This window comes from Acanthaster planci, linkage group LG01 (assembly GCF_054643075.1).
Source record: "Acanthaster planci isolate LZ-2023a linkage group LG01, COTS_SCS, whole genome shotgun sequence".
In the NCBI taxonomy this organism is placed as follows: Eukaryota; Metazoa; Echinodermata; class Asteroidea; order Valvatida; family Acanthasteridae; genus Acanthaster; species Acanthaster planci.
Genome location: NC_141777.1, coordinates 27,474,563 through 27,491,617, shown reverse-complemented (window position 1 = coordinate 27,491,617; position 17,055 = coordinate 27,474,563). Strand labels below are relative to the sequence as shown.

Sequence of the window (17,055 nt, the reverse complement as noted above, 5' to 3'; positions counted from 1 at the left end):
TATTGGACTTTGCCATTTACTGACATTGTTATAACATAAACACTGTATACTTAGCAATGTCTAAGAGCATGTGACCAAGATGCAGAGGTTTACTCAGATGGGACATTGACCTGTTACCTCCTATTTACTGGAGCTCACCGTACCACTTGGCTGCCACGCCCGATAAGGTCTACTGACCTGCACAGCAAAATTTATGATAAAGGTACCCTTGTGCTTGAGAAACTGTTCTGTATCATCAGAGAAGTGTAACAATACAAAGAAGGGGATACGATTCTCTCAGAGGTACAGAGCGAGGGGGAGTGGGTTGACAATTCAGGGATTAAAAGTTGGCGAAAATGGCCATGATCATGATGTGACAGTGGTACTTAGGATTGCTGTGATGCTGACAGAGGCGATGATTACGGTGATGATGGGGATGGTGATGATTGTGATCATGTTGATTTTTAATTATGGTGATGCTGACAATGGGGTCATTATGGTGACATGGGGACGGTGATGACTATGATGGTGATCATAATTATGGTGATGGTGACAATGGGGTTAATGATTGTGATCGTGGTGATTGTAACACTGGTGAGGGGGGCAGTCATGATAACAATCGTACCGAAGTGTGGGTGATAATGGTTCACATGATGGTGATGATGCAATGATAGGAGGTAACTCTTCTCATGGTGATGAGGATCTAGTGTTGATCCTCAGTTTAGAATTTACTGCTGGGGAAGCACACAGCGTTGCAATAATGGTGGGGTGATTAAAATGCTGGTGATAACAAAGATCAATGATCGCTGACTGCGATCCAATGGAATTCCCATTATCTGTTTCCTTTGGTGGTGCATATTGCCAACTCAGTGACTTGGAAATGTGCCACTATGAGTAACGCACAAGGGACCTGAATACGGCGACAAGGTGGCAATCCATAACCACCTCACCCCATTCTCCCTCTACTTCCATGTCTACGGCCCCCTCGCCAAACCTCAAATCGGCACATAAATGTTTCAGTATGAGTCATGTGTAGACACAAAGCTGGCACTGTCGGTTCTGGTGTGCTCACAAGCCTCTCCCGCCAGGGCCTCACGTCATCACGGAGGGTGTCAATGCACTTCATGCAGAGCTCTTTTCACCGGCACGTTAAAGAGCAATGATGGTGATTTTTGGACATGCTGTCATGACGGCGCTGCGCAAATCAAAGCCCTCCAGCGGTGAAAATGGGAATTTGATTTTTTTTGCAGTTTTTTTGCCCAGCAAAGGCCTACTCCTTTTTACTTATCATTTTCATCAACATCCAAGAGCCCATTAAACACAATTCACATGTTTCCTATGAGTTGTGATACGTCCAGTCAACGTCGGCACCAATCACTACGAATAGGAGACAGCAATCCCACCCCAGCAAGCTCGGTGGTCACACGGTACAATATCCCCACTACTAAGAGGAGGGGGGTTTCAACCAAAAAAAAATTGGCTCACTTTTTTTTTGGGGGGGGAGGGAGGGAATGGTCCCTGTTGGTCACAACCATTCCATCATTGCACTTGTGAATAGGTTACATAGCAACCCCTAAAACTCTTTTAAAGTAAAGTTGATACTGCTAGGCAATAGTCTGAGTTTGAATTGACAGTCTCTTGAGGAGACAAATCATATACACATTGCTCTTAACCCCAAAAATTATAATACTGAATACAAAAATAAAAGCACTAAAATGAAAAAAAGAAACCAATAACTTCACTAGGTAGTGGGGGCAGAGCAAGTTCTCTTTCACAGTAAGAGAAAAAGAAAAGTGAAGAGTCTGGAATGGATGGAACCTCAGAAGAAAAATGACGTTGTAGAGTACAGCTCCACAAAACACCCCTGCACTGACCTAAATACCTGTGCTTTATTAACTCCTTCCATGAGCATCTCTTAAATTGAGGTAACTTCTTAATGCCCACGCGCAAATGCAAGTTTTTCTTTAACCTTCTCTCTTTGAACCTGTTAATCAATGACAAAGTTTTCAGTTTTGTGTGCTCAATTTGGAAAGAATACGTTGAAGAAGGAAAAGAAAAGAAAAGAAGAAAAAAAAAAAACGGAAGAAATCGAGGGGAAAAATTGTTTTAGCCCGGCTCTTGTTTGCCAGATTCTGCATGCTGATTTCCAGTTTAGGAGCCTTGGTGATTGAATCGGAGGAATGCGCTGGCAGGCATTAATGGAATCCATAAACTAATTAAGTGTAGCCATCTGGGGCAGGACCGTGTCTAATTGTGAGGCAGAGACACTTGCATGCTCCTTGCCTGTCACCACGCGCTGGCGTGTCAGGGCCGGGGCCCAGCCAGGCCCGCTTGTAGTCTTCCAAATCTTCCCCAGAAAAAAAAAAAAAATGGACGTTGGATTGGGCAGGAAGGAGACACAGGGAGAGAGAGAGAGAGAGAGAGAGAGACAGAGTCAACAAATTTGCTCAATTCTGTGTCTTCATTTGATTAGGGTTTGAAGCCCTGCAACAATGGGGCAGATCAGTCGTGGAGGGTTCGTCATCGTAGAAGAGGGGAGGAGGGGATTTCGTATACATGACAGTGTACAAACACATGTACACTGAGCTGCTTATCACCAAAGCAAAGCTGACGCGTGATCAATCAAGCATAATGCGCTTTGCTGCACACCCCCCCCGCAACCATGAGGCAAAGGTGGACTTTCCAATCTTCAAAGAGGGGCTTTAATTGGTGCTATACGGGTTCACCATCAGAAAACAGCCGCTTTGCAAAGAACAGTTTCAAATTGAAGTTTGGCATTAACTGATCAAAAACACGTCTTGAATACAAGAAACTCATTGTGGATAAAAAAGGTGGGCTCGTCGTCATTAAAGAGATGGGCTACTTACAACAATGCAAAGAGAGACAAACCTGCGTGGGGGTGGTGACATCAGCAGAGGAAATGGACTTTTTTTTTTTTATAATCAACAAGTATGGTCAGTGGGCATTCCACACGGAGTGAACTGCAGATTCTACTGTGTCTGTTATCAACAACCAACAAGAAGTAGGAAGAGGACTGGGTCAACAAGTATGGTCAATGGGCATCCCACACGGAGTGAACTGCAGATTCTACTGTGTCTGTTATCAACAACCAACAAGAAGTAGGAAGGGGACTGGGTCAACAAGTATGGTCAGTGGGCATTCCACACGGAGTGAACTGCAGATTCTACTGTGTCTGTTATCAACAACCAACAAGAAGTAGGAAGGGGACTGGGTCAACAAGGAAGGGCAGTAAAACAGACGTTGCAAGATAATATGTGTATCAGGTCGGGACTAGATAAGGAAGGGGCCAGCATGGGACAAGAGTGATTCAGTATCTGGCATCATCTAATTACGACGGTCTGTGCCAGGTTTGGTGGAATGTTTCCATCTCCCGCTGAAGTTGATTGTCATCTTTTCTGCATTTAACATGCAATAATAATTACATGTACATGCGGGTTTCGTTATTGCTACGTTGAAAGTTTTTATTGTATGAATTTATTAGTAAAGTTTGTCCGGATGTTAATTACATTATGCACGGTAACTGCTGTTTTGTTTTACTGTTTTATTGGTTTTACGGTAAAACATAAAAACTGTCTGTCTGTTTCTAACTCATATGACTCATCAATTCCAACTCTTGAATGTGAATCAGAATTTATTTAATTGGTAACGTTTAATGCATTATGCAGTAGTGCAAGTGAACTCTGGCAAGAAGGAAAAGATCACACAAATGCACAGTGACAATATATGTTCTAAATTGTAAAAAAAAAGAGAGAGAGAGAGAAAAAGGGCAAATTCCGGCTACTAGCTAGTCAGACTTACATCCCTAATTACTGTGAGCCAATGTATGAGCCGTTTCATGTATTTTGTTGGGCAGAACTCCATGGCCATCCAGAAAATATAATTTCCTCCCTACTGTTCCTGCAACGCTCGCTTCTGCTGCTCGGAGTGATAGTAATTACTTGTGGCGCAAACATGATTCTTATGCTTAAATTGACGGTTATTGCCTTGATTTGACAAGCCTCACTGTGCAATGCGAAAACACTTTCTGAAAAAAAAAGGGGTGGAATTTCAGAGTGTTACACCTAGAATTAAAGAAAAAGAACACAGCGGGCATAACAGCCTCTCTTTTCAAAATGGCAGCCACATTCCTAGAAGGGTGAGTTTACAATGATCCCATGTCTAAACAAATCCTTTTTCTTAACGTACACATCTGTGAGAAATGTAACATTTATATGAAAGGGCCCACAGTGGGTCTATGGCACAGTTGGCTTAATAACCCCCCCCCCTTTCAAAACAGCTGCCACTTTAAAAGGGAGAGTTTACAATGGTTCTACATCGAAAATATTTCTTTCTCACCACTGAGAAACATCGGTGCAAAGATTCATGCTTTCATGAAGAAAGCGCACAATGGATGTCACACACCCATTGTAGTCAATCAGGTTTTTGTCTGTCATCCGCATATTTTCAACAAGCACTTTGCACTCAATGCTGTCAGCCAGTTTGTGAGAGACAAAGCCCAAGCCTGCTTGGATGGGACTGGACTCTCTCCATCCTTGTGCTCATGAACACATACATCACGGTCCCCTGACCACTCAGCTCAACAAGGTTCCCCCCTTTGAACATGACACATCACAGAGGGTAAACAATAATCAGTAATGACCATCAATCTCAAAATTCTTTCCTTTTTAAACAGTACCTAAAATAATCCTATCGCTGCATTCACACTCACAAATGCGAACTTTTAAGAAGCTTTTCCAAGATAAAAAGCTCCATTGATGGGGCAAATAAAAAGAAACTGAGGAGGGAAAAAAAGCTGCAGTATTGTTGACAAAAATCAGAAATCTGATGATGCATTAAGGAATTTTTTTTTTTTAGAGCACTCTTCGTAATAAAAGTGTTTCGGGCCATTAAGTTTTATAGCGATGAGGACTGGCGTTCCAATCTGTCTGAGTAATCATTAACATGTGTACATTTGCAATGATAGCCATTTTGTTGTGCTTCGGGGAGACTCAACATTGACTGGTTTCGATTCAGTCTGTCGTAATTATGACCTGATGATATGGCAGTCTGATGCTGATGCATGACATAGTCAACAGTCGGGAAGGGGGGGGGGAAGGGTGCCAGTCTGCCAGATATTGGCATGGACGTGATTGTCACGAGAATGATGGAGGTTTTGTGGGAACAAAATAGCAGGTGTTAAAGGGGTAAAGCACGTTGCTGGGGAAGTCAACAGAAAATAAGGATATTTCAAGCTGCGAAAGGCTTTGAACAGTGGTTTTTTTTTTTCAATTTCTACTGTTAAATATGACAAATAACGTGGGGGGGGAGGGAAAACAGGCAAACACGATGAAGATGCCATGCTGACAAGGACTGCAAAAAGAACAGGAAGCTACATGCATGACTGCAATGGTACCACTCTCGTGAGCAGGTGGTGTGGGTGCGTAACACACCTCTTCAACACAACACGGTGTTTGTTTCATGCCCAAATGCATGCACTCCCTAAGTGTAGGCATCAGCTAGTGACTTGTGGTGTTGCCACAGTGGTCGCCTCTTCATGGATTAGTCTACACAAGATCAGCAGAGCTTGCGTCATGCGAGGACTGCTGCATTCACGGCAAGATTAGACCGTGCCGGAAAAACGAGAAGGGAGAGGGGGTGGGTTAAACACTCGCACACAATCCCTGGAACAAGCGCACCAAATCTGGCATCAGCCCTGTCAATAAAACGGAAAACTGTCCAATCACTTTCCTTTCCGAGCCCACTCACCTCCGTTCAGTTGTCTGGCTAGCAGCGGGTCAAAGACATGGGCTGAGAACGTCTCAAACGTGGACAGCTCCTTGTGGTTCTTAATGATCGTCTCCAGGTACTTGGCTCTCTCTTCATAGCTGGTTGGTTCACCAGGGTCAAGGAACAAGACCAGTAACGGAGAGTTGTGTGTTACAAACAAAAATGAATTTTGGAAAAGTCGAAAAAAGTAATAATTAAAAAAAAAATTTAATTAAAATAAGATTGCCACCATAAGACATCACTGGGCCTTAAGAGGCTTAAAATCTCTCTTGAGTTCAGATAAAAGAACCTGTAATCCCTTTTTGGTGGTATGTTAACTACAGGATGAAAACTTAATGTGCATTTGCATAAAAACATCTCTAGTGTAAAACCACTTCATCACATCAACCTCATCAATGTTGTCAACACCCCTTTCTGTAAAGATTTAACACATTATCGCATTCATCTGCACCTCTACATGCAGGATCCCCCAAACCAAACCAAACCAAACCAAACCAAACCAAACCAAATCAAACCAAACCAAACCAAACACAAAAACTAAATACATCTGTATGATTGATCTGGGAATGTTGCACCTGATTTATGATTTCAAAATATTCAAAGTCTGAAAAGGGAGGGAAACTAGAGCTCTTCCGTCTGTTTGTAACAGACGACAGGACTTTTCCGTATCCTTCTGCATACAAGTGAAAGTTTCAAGTAATTTTTGGCTCAGAAATATTGAAATATCCGCATGACATCTATTGATGATGTCACTGCAACATCACAAACCTTGTTACATACAAACCGTATCCACATTGATCAAAAGTTCCTTGCCAGGAAAAAAAAGGAAAATACCTTGTTTTGTTCAGGAATTACTGTAGTTGAAGAAATTGTCTAGCCTTGACACTAATTCCAAGATTCTGGAGACAGGCCAAATCTGAAAACCATTTCAATCATCTAAACTAGCACTGTTTCAGGTGATTGACTCGAAATGTATACATTTATCACAGAATCATCACAGTTTGGTGCATTCTGCACACAGCCCTGCCTTCTGCAGCTTTTTTACACCAGATAAAGATATTAAACTATCACTCGGGAATCAAATTTCCAGGATGATGACCAACAGCATCATGTTACGGACCATGCCCTGCGTCAATGTTTTAAAGAGGGTCTTATCATAACACAATGCTGGAGTAATGCCCAACTCTAATTTGATACTGTGTCCTTGTGCGCATTATACAAGGGCGATGTGCATAATCAGCCAGGGAACTGGGCCGTGAAAGCGCTCCATGAATGGCCAATGATCTCAGGTAGTCAGCCTTTTCTTGTTTGCAACTTAATTGAGGTTTGTTTTGCCTCTGTTTTTTTCCCCCACCCTTTATGTGTCCGCACGATAATATGCCATCACAACTCGCCACTTGCATAATTTTGTTGCCTAATGTTGGGTAGATTAGGCTAGCCCCCCCCCAGTAACTGCAAACGAGAAGTACATACTTGGATTTTACTAGCTATTAAGCTTGCCTTCTGAATGCAAAGGTGGATGCGCATTATAGGTAATGCAAAGCAAATTAGCCAGACAGTTCACACTCCATTATGAGAAGTAACTCATATCAAGAATCCCTTAGTTCTGATGCTCAAGAAGTCAAAGCCAAATACCAGTCAGCTGTTACTATAATTTTTGTTTTTTATACATTCTACCCCAATGATAGAATTCATTCATTAAAATGGTTGTTTTCAACATCCAAAATTCAAAATCAAAACATAATTTGACTTCAGTCACTTCTGAAGTACAGGTGTATATAATTAAAGGATTTTTTTTTTGTTGGTTTAATCTCTCAAAAAGATTTTCATGTCAGGGTAAATTAATAGAGTGCACAAGTTTGACGTAAAAAATGACTCTTCATTTAATGTTGAATTTAGCGCGCAGAATGAAAATCTCAGGAATGTTGTGCATTTCCAACACTTTACTGGAAACACCTGTGACAAAGGTGACTCTAAGAAAGAGTGGGAATGAACACAAAGTCATTAATACTACCACAAACGACGTCATTCCCATATCCAGTCAATTTAACACGCAATACTTTTAACGGTCTCTGTCTCAGATTTTTGTGTATCTGCCACAGACAGCCCTCCAAGTTGAAGTGGTGACAATGATCAGCCCGCAGATTTCTTTTTTGGCAGCAGCGTGATTATCACGCAATCCACTCCTGGAATTTAATTAAATTCGGTTTGGAGTGGAGTCAAAAGGCCGGCGATGCCTGGGCGAAATTCACCAGGAAGGAATGGGGGCCAAGCTGACAATCAAGTGTAAAAGTATGGTAGGCAATCTTGATCTTTAGATTTTGCTCTTCGTGTATTTCAACCATTTTTTTTTGGCCATTTAAGGTTTTTCCCCTCCTGTTGGAGGTTGAAGAGATCTTTCTGTGCAGAAGACAAATGAGTGACGCAAGACGTCAGCTGGATCTCCTGGCTGTTACTTAGTGATCTGCGGCGCCATCAACAGAACGACCTCGGTGTTAAGTACCTGATCCACAGACACACAACATCTGAGCATCCATTCCGCACTGGGAAAAGGATTCAACGGTGGTGGTGGTGGTGGTAGGAGGGATGGCGACATCTTAATCATTGTCCGATGCAATAAGCCCACGTTATTATAAGATCGAGTTACCGCTACCCCAGCTGCCTGTTAATACCAGGTGAAGACAGGGACGCCAATCACAAGACGCCAGGCAGACCATTAGCGATGCGGGAGAGAAAGACGTCGTTACCGTCATGTCGGACTTAAAAACCCACATCTGACAGAGTAGCCAGAGAGGGGAAACAGACAGAAAAATAATTGCATCTTCAAATGAACATGTACAATCAGACCAACAACTGTGGTAAATGCACTCCCCATCAGGCCAACTTTATCGCCAAATGCTGGACTGCCTTTGAAGGACAATGGTGGAGCGAATGTGCACTGTTCAGTAGCACACACTGGAACACTGTACTTCAGATTCTGGTATCAAGAATAATGTACATGATGAAACACCTGTGAACAGGAATCCTTTGGTTTTCCTCCATCTGTCAGGATGGAACATTAAATACAAAGAAGCTCTCAAGCATCAACAGCTTTTTGTCTGCCATACTTCACAGTCTTTTACCTCAAATACTTTTCAGGCATAAACTATCAAAATTACTATATTTAGGATGCAGAACAAAGCCTAACTGTTAGAAAAACTCTCAAATTTGCTTTTACTAAGTTTGCCTGGGCCCTTTTCCAATACTCGACTTGGGCTCCGTCTCAGGCTTCGTTCCCAAAACCAATCCCCGATAGTGGGCCTGAAGCGTTTAGATCAAATTGGATTACTGTAATTTCTGGCTCTCTAGCATCTTATTTGATGTTTTGTGGCACTATTAGACTAATTACTGCGCTTACACCTCCAAAGTCAGCTAGTTAAAAAAACAGTTGAAGCCTGAGACGGAGCCGAAGTTGAGTATTGGAAAACGGCCCAGTAGACATCCATTTAGGTTTGGACTTACAGTAAGTTATAAGGTAGGGTAATGTCTGACGTCCAATTATCATTTCAACCTTGCCATTTTTCTTGTTCTTAATTTTCAGATTTATATAAACGAGTAAATATATTCAAAGGATTTGCAGCTTTCAATTTGGAAGCGCAACTTTGACAATCAGATTTTTTAAGAAATCGAAAAGTTACATCATATTTATATTTTCATTTCAAAAATAGAAATCATTTCAACAATTTTTAATCATCTTTAAACCTCTGGGTTTGTTTTAATTTCAAAACTGCTCTGCAATTCCATCACTCTGCGCAACATGTCTATGAAATTATCATTTAATACACCACAACATGCAACTGAAGCTGGTCGGGCTTTTTCAATTTCTGACAATTCAAGGCTGGCAAAAACAAGAGCCAAGGTGCGAAGGATTACACACTCCTAGTCACGAAGCAGGCAAACATGCCACAACTTAATGAGTCCGGCGGGTGCTCATAACACCGACAATCATCTCTCCTTCATTTCCTTCAGTTTCTGGGGGGGAAAACCTCGATCAGGCTCATTAGTGGAGCCAAGCATACGCACACACACATAAAAATCCCAAACAAAAACACAACTGGCAACACCAGAGCATTGGAGCGGCAGGCCAGCTGGAGGCTAGCGTAAGCGTGTGAAATAAGCCATAAACCCACGACCATGGGCAGCAGTCCGGCACAATAAGTGCAGACGGAGGAAACAAAGGGGGGGCCACTCAGACAAATCTGTAGTTATTCAAGCTAAGGATGCCTGTGTGCGAGTGAGCGTGCGCTTATCTATATGCCAGAGCGAGATCAGCCTGTCATCTCTGTGGACCAATCACTGCACCTGCTACCATTAAGCCTGTATTATGATGTGTGGCCAGTCATATATGCAGCTCTGTCCAGTTGTAAGTTTTGTTCAGTCTTTTTTTTTTTGAGTCACAACAACACATGCCTCAACATGCACAGCCCAGCCATTGTATGGAGCTTGGGCCGAGCCACGCGACCCAAGCTATGGGCGCATGGTACCTTATCAATGGAGCACAAAGGCGTATGGCTTAATCCCCAAATGGGTGACACAATCAGCAGGGGGGGGGATTGGGGGTCAGACATAATGGAGCGAGCCCATTCATTCCCCCTCCCCTGGCTTGTGCCACATGGCCTGAGCTCAGTCACAGCTTTCTGATTCTCGTGAGAATACCAACTGTTGAGTCCCTGGGCTGTTTTACCACCAGGGGAATAGGGTTGTGGGGGGGGAGACCATTTGGGGTTTATGATTCCAAGGCAAGAAACAGCCACAGCACACTTCAAATCTCAAGGCCTATTTAGTTAGCCGGCTGGAGGGGGTTGAGACTGTTAACAGACACAAAGGACTGTGGAAGGACTCTGTACTGTGTTTACTCCTCACTGAACCGGCCACGCAGTCAACCCCGTAACAAGACAGACACCAGCTCCTCCACAAATCCCATGCATCCTCCCGCTTCAAATGAACCTCTTCGCCGTTCATTAATTCGGCATCGATTCAAGGAAGACGGAAGAGAAACAAGACTGGGAGAGCGCACATCAGCGACAACAAAAGAAGGCACAAAAACACCCCCCCCAGAAAGGCCTTTGATGCTGCCAATAAATTAACCGGCCAAAGTTTAGGCCCGACTGCCATGAGGACAAAGAAGTGAAAGATGCGTGAGCTAATTCGATTGGCTTTGTTAGCTCCAATAAATTAAATACCTTTCTCCTCCTATACTGAGTGGATCGGACACAATGACTATCAGTGCAGGATTTCTGTGTGTGCGTGTGACTGAGGTAGTCATGAAATTGTTAACTCTGCCTGCATTCATTGATCTGGAGTGCGACTGTATCAAAAGTTAAAGGCAAAACCCATCGGGCTATCACAGTGCAAATTTGAAATAGGGTGACTACGTGCCACTGATAATCAAATGATTAATTTGTTGCCTACTATTTTAGTCAACATAAACACTAAGAACAATGGAAAGGGCCCAACGCCTTCATCAGTGACAATAAACGCAAGATTTTGAGCATGAAGTCCAGAGAGAAAGCCCAACAATGCAAACATTGCTATTTTTTGGAAAAACCTCACGGACCCCCCTAAAATAAAATAATAATGAACAACCATATGATGACCATCAATACAGCAATATGTCAACTCTACAAACCCCAGTGCTTCAAATCGGTCTGAAGCATAGTAACAAATAACAACACACTCAGACCATTTAAGCATGCGCGACCCTAAAAAGAACAATATGGAAATAACCAGCCAGTGAACAAACTGGCAAGGTTTTTAGGTTCTTTGTAAATGGACCATTTCAGCTGTCCAGGATGGTTGCAATACAAAGGAAGGGGCAAAGGAGGTGAGGGGAGTGTACACTTCCCTAGGTCATGCAAGCGGTCAGCAGGGTTCAAAGCCCTGTGATGATGCACTGTGGGGCTCTTGGTAATCAAGTGCGGAAGGCAACGTTAACGAAACTGCCCTTGCTATTGTAAAAGAAGAGGTCATTAACTCCATTACAATGCATTTGGAAGGGGGCACTGGTTGTATTTTTCCATATCAGAATCTTAAGACTCCTGTTTTTTTTCCAAGTTTCACTGATGTGAGTTGTGTATGACTTTTTAAAATAGAAACTGAACTTTGGGAATGTGAGGTTTTACAAAGACAACAAAGCTTTCTATTCATATACAAAACAGATATTATTTTCGACATTTTCCAATACATTGATAATGATACACAATGTGGTTTCAATTAATTGATTTTTGTAAAGTTTACAAATCTGTAACATACTATATGCTTATTACTGGAATTGCATAAGCATAAGGTATACCTGAGAAAATTGACGTAAAATAAAATTACAAGCGTCTATTCGAAGGTTAACACCTACTTTCTCCCTTTAAAGACAATTTCTTCTCTTCTCTGTGAATTTCGTGTATATGTCCTAATTCTTTCCAAGTTGAATTTGCAACATATTGCATGATGTTGAGCTTGAGCAAGTGACAATTAAAGCCATCAACACCTCATAAGGATGTTGTTAGCACTGAAGGGCTCTACTCCAACTGTTGACACACGGTGGAGTCCACAGAGAAAAAAAAACAAAATGCTGGCAGCTTTATCAAGAACAAACACACAAAAACTGAAATAAAACTCTCCCAAACATGAACATATTCAGTGGCATTCTTATCAATTGTTTAGAAGGAGTGTCCCCAACAAACAGGACTCACTTTATTTAAAAGGGGAGGGTTGTAAAAAAAAAAAAGCAGGTACCCGTAGTTAAGCATGATTAAGTTGAAAGTTGGGAGATAACATTGACTCGCTGATGACATTAACAGCGTGCTATCATCATATCAGCACAGCGCACACCAATCGGGCTGGAACCGGTGAGGAAATGAGAACTGGTTAATTATTGATTGATTTTAATTGTGCGGCCTTCAATCATATCTGTACTTTCGGGCTGGTGATACCGTGTAATGGGCCCTGGGTAAATATGCCGACTAAAAGATTATCAAACATCTATTGTAGCTCTGCACTTTTTTCTGTCCCCCCCCTTTTCCTTGTCTCAAACTGAACGTGATACTGAGTCAATTTTTTTTTTATAGACGAACTCTGGCACATCAAAACCACCAGCAGAAACAACATATCTTTTGAAATATTCACACTTTTAATTTTTCAAACAAAACTGGGGGAAATAGCCGTAAAGCGATGTCTTGTCTAGATGCTCCGTTGGATGACAAAAAAAAAAAAAAACAACCACGAAAAATCATCTTGACACCTTTACAGCCATGCTTAAATGAGGCGACTAGAAGTGAGCTCCACTTCAAAACATGTCCAAATGTAGATTTATTTTTTCAACACTCTCCTCTAATATCCTGTTTGAGTAAATGGACATCCGGAAGGAATTTCAGAGTGGAAATAGAAGAAATGTTTTATAAAGCTATGCTTGACGTTTGGTGATGTTGGACTCTTGGTGCTTTTGGACAAATAGTAAACAACAGTATTAGTTTTTCATAAAATGCATGACACAAATTAAGTCTCCATGGGCTTCGTGCAGTGAAGCGGCATGATTTGATTTTTGAACTGATCCGAGGCTAGGCAGACTTTGATACAATTAGGATTGTTTGTTCCTTTCCTCTGCAGGGTAAACGGGAATGTCTTGTTGACTGTACAAGTTAGTATTGACTGCGAATGGGGGGTTATCAATGCTTGGAACTGGACTGGAGTTCTCCCATTAATTCTGAATTCGTAAACTGGGTTCAACACATCCACGTATTGGCTAATACACGTCTACGTGAAACCAGACCCCTTGAAAGAGGTGTGACCGTGAGATTTCATGGCGTAAGACTGCTGACACACTTTACATAGCACCGGTGAAACAGGCTCATATCTGCATGCTTTCTGGGACAGGTTGCTCCTTTGATGCTATTACCACTGTCGTAACGTGAAGACATTCAGATAGAACAGTACATGAAGAATTGTAATAAATTGATTTAAATATGTGATTTACATGGAAGGAGATGGTTCGATTTGTGCATGTAATCTCTATGCATACGTAAGCAAAAGAACGCAGGACAGCTGATTGAATACGTACGGCAGGTGAACTGTCTAAAAAAATGTAAGCAAAAAGAGATCTGTTTTCATCGACAGAGGAAATTGTTAACGCTTTCAATTATTTGGATGATTTAACTCAGGTTTCGAATCTCCGGCTTTTTCAGCGTTAATTTTTTTCACATTTTGGGCAGTTTCTGTTCCCAACCACACTTCCAAATATCCACATCTTTCAAAAAACATTTCTCCTCCAGCCAGTAACTCCACGAGAGGTTTATGCAGGAAATACAATCCAGTTTACAAGCACAGAAGGGTACTTGAAATATTTTCCTGCAGAGATTCTGCTTTGCTCCCCATCCCTGGAAGTCAAGAGGCCAGTTATCAATCAGAGTTGGGTATTTACTCCCAGTCGGGGGTTTTTAAGCCCAGCATCAAAGACTAAGAGGCTTCTCTGTTCTCCCGGAGAAAAAAAAAGATTGTAGGACCTAATCCCTTGGTTCACTGGAGTTGCTGGACCATTCCCATCATTACGAGGATTAGCCTTTGTTCCATCTCCTTCTGTAATCCCATCTAATAGAAAGGAGGGACGAGCATTAACATGAACCTTACAGAGTTTAGTCTGCAGTTGGCGGCATTTGGCAAGGCCTCATTGGCAGGATTAAAACAAAGAACATTAGCCTAGTCGCTGAGACGGGGGGGTTCAAGGCACCAGTGACTACTAATAATGTGCACTCTGCTTGGCTGGGAAAATACACTGTGAATTTGATACCATCCTACTTCAATCCCTGTCTACCTGTTACAGCAGAGGCACAGCTTATTTTGAAGACGGGAGCTGATATCATTTATAATTCTTCAGTCAGTCTCTATCAAAGTTTTGGGGGGGAGCAGGTGAAGAGGATTAGTAGAGTGCCAATTCTGGACAATCTGGACCCGTACATGCTTGCTGCAACACAAGAGACCACGGTAGAGTGGAAACTAAGCACATGCATGTACACAAAAGTCAATTGATGCACTGGTGGGAATGCACTTTTGGGTCACGCTATTTGGCGTCAACAAAGTGTCAACAAGTTATTAATGCAAATTTATGCAAATATTTTACTTCACAATATTAATTAGGCTCCTACATATTATATTAAGGTGTATCACATTATCTAAAAATGATATTTGAGTGTGGAAATTTCTGTGACAAAGTTGGGCCTGCTCGTGCAGCCCGACAAGCCGCCATCTTGTTTCGCGTGGATGACAGAGAAAAAGAAAGATGGTGGCCCCCATTCATCGGGAAAAATGTTCATTTTCCTGCGAGAATTTGAAAGCAAATTCGCTGTTTCCCTTACATAGTGGGGGATGTTAGGGTCTCTAAATTATGATACAACCACTTTTAAATCTTTAGAGGGTATTTTCAAATTGTTAACGCTTTGTTGATACTACTTGTGAGTGGTGACGCTTGTTGACACAAAATAGCATGACCGCACTTTTCTGCTCATAACGCTGCCCACACATTGTTCAGCCAAGCTCATTTTCAAACCAATATTTTATTTGCGTGTGGTATTCCTTAACAATGAAATGAATTTTTAACAATGCAAAATCAACACTTCAAAAAGTAATGCAATGGGATTTTACATAAAAACCAAAGATCGTATAGCGCCGAAGGTGCAAGTTGGATAACTCTGCAATTACCACGGGCGCCACTTGAGCAAGCGATACACCTGCGCAGCGCAGGCTCACCAGGTGCACGTGCCTGCCGCGGCGCCTGCACCTGTGCATTAATGTGTATCGCTTGCTCAAATGGCGCCCATGCGATTACAACGTGTTACGTGTATTCACGGTGAAGTTCTCCATCTTGCGCTATGCGGCTCTATACAATCTTTGATAAAAACCAATCTGTTCATGAAAAATTATTCAGAACAACTACTTGTATTCAGTGTTGAGGCGGTATGTACGGAAGTGATAACATAATTGTCAGGTGACAATGGAAGTAAGAAAACTGAATAATCTATTTCCTTGGTAGCTTTTAAATGTACCCCTGTCCACTAAATAGCAATCCTCTTCCCTAAGAAGACACACAAAAGAGAGAGCATTTTCACCGGGCTCAACGACCCCACTCATGAGAAGCATCTCAAGTGCTGTGTTGGCAAGAACCCAGGACAATGTAGGAGCTGCCAGACACCACAGTGGGTTGAATGTCTCCCCCCCTCCACAATGTCCTGGCCCTGCATAGTGCTACAGTACTCTCAGGCAGAGCAGAGAGACCCCCCATCTTGTACAGAGAATCGGCTGAGTCACAATCGCCTGGCTACACTCAATTTGTCAATGAGTTAAAAAAAAAAAAAAAAGCAAAGCTGTAAGGGAGGGGGGGGTCATGTTGCTTTGTGGCATTGTCCGTCTGAATCACAAGATCTTGGTGAGCCACGTTATGGCTGAAGTGGCAGGGCAACATACAGGGCCTAATCACAGCCGACCTAGCCTGTGGGCATAACGGTTGCTTGGGCATTGTGTGTGCACCGCAGCACTGCCGGTCTCCCATTGCTCCACTCCCAGGCCTCCATTCCACTAAACAATAACAACCGCAACCCCGCACACACGTGCACGTCCCGGGCTACACACTAACCCTCCCCCCTCTCCCTAAATTCTATGAATAATTATTCTCCCCGAGACGGCATGTTAAAAACTTTAAGGAGATCAGAACTATGCGGCATTTTTTTCCCCCTCACTCTTTGTGTTGTCTGTGGGGAAGGGAAGGTGGTAAGGATTGGAAGGACAGAGAGATCGTTGATTAGATTTGTAAAAAAAAAAACAAACGAGTCTTTAAATGAAATAATTACAATAATGGTATGACACATAAAATGAAGGTTAAAATCTATGCCTTTGTCTGTTCAATACGAGCTCCCTTTTTTTTTTTAGAAATATTGGATGGATTAATTGGGTATTAATGTGGCTTTTAAGGATGGAAAATCTAAATGAACAGTTCAACCAAAAATATAGGTTAATTCTTCCTATAATTAGTGGTTTAAAACAGGAAAGGAATGCTATGCAAATCTATCACAAATGGACATGAACAGCTGTAGCAAGGTAATGAACACACACAGCAAGGCAGTATAATTAACAACATCCATGTAATAGACACTCTGTAGGATGTAAATTCTAAGTGACTGGGCTGTTTCTTTTATACCTTTCGTAATTTATTAACAGATTTTTGCAAGGGGGGGTTGGATGCACAAATGTTCCTACATGTAGAAATGCCTA

General features: G+C 42.1%; 1 protein-coding gene across 5 annotated transcripts in view; it reads right to left on the bottom strand.

Annotated features, from left to right (window-relative positions):
- LOC110975143 (ral GTPase-activating protein subunit alpha-1-like) overlaps window positions 1-17,055 on the bottom strand; it is a 75,337-nt gene that overhangs the window by 5,987 nt on the left and 52,295 nt on the right. For all 5 annotated transcript variants that reach the window (XM_022227312.2, XM_022227313.2, XM_087135200.1 and 2 more), the window contains one exon: window positions 5,746-5,864. In XM_022227312.2, coding sequence (XP_022083004.2) covers window positions 5,746-5,864 — 119 coding nt within the window. The remainder of the gene's footprint in view (window positions 1-5,745; window positions 5,865-17,055) is intronic.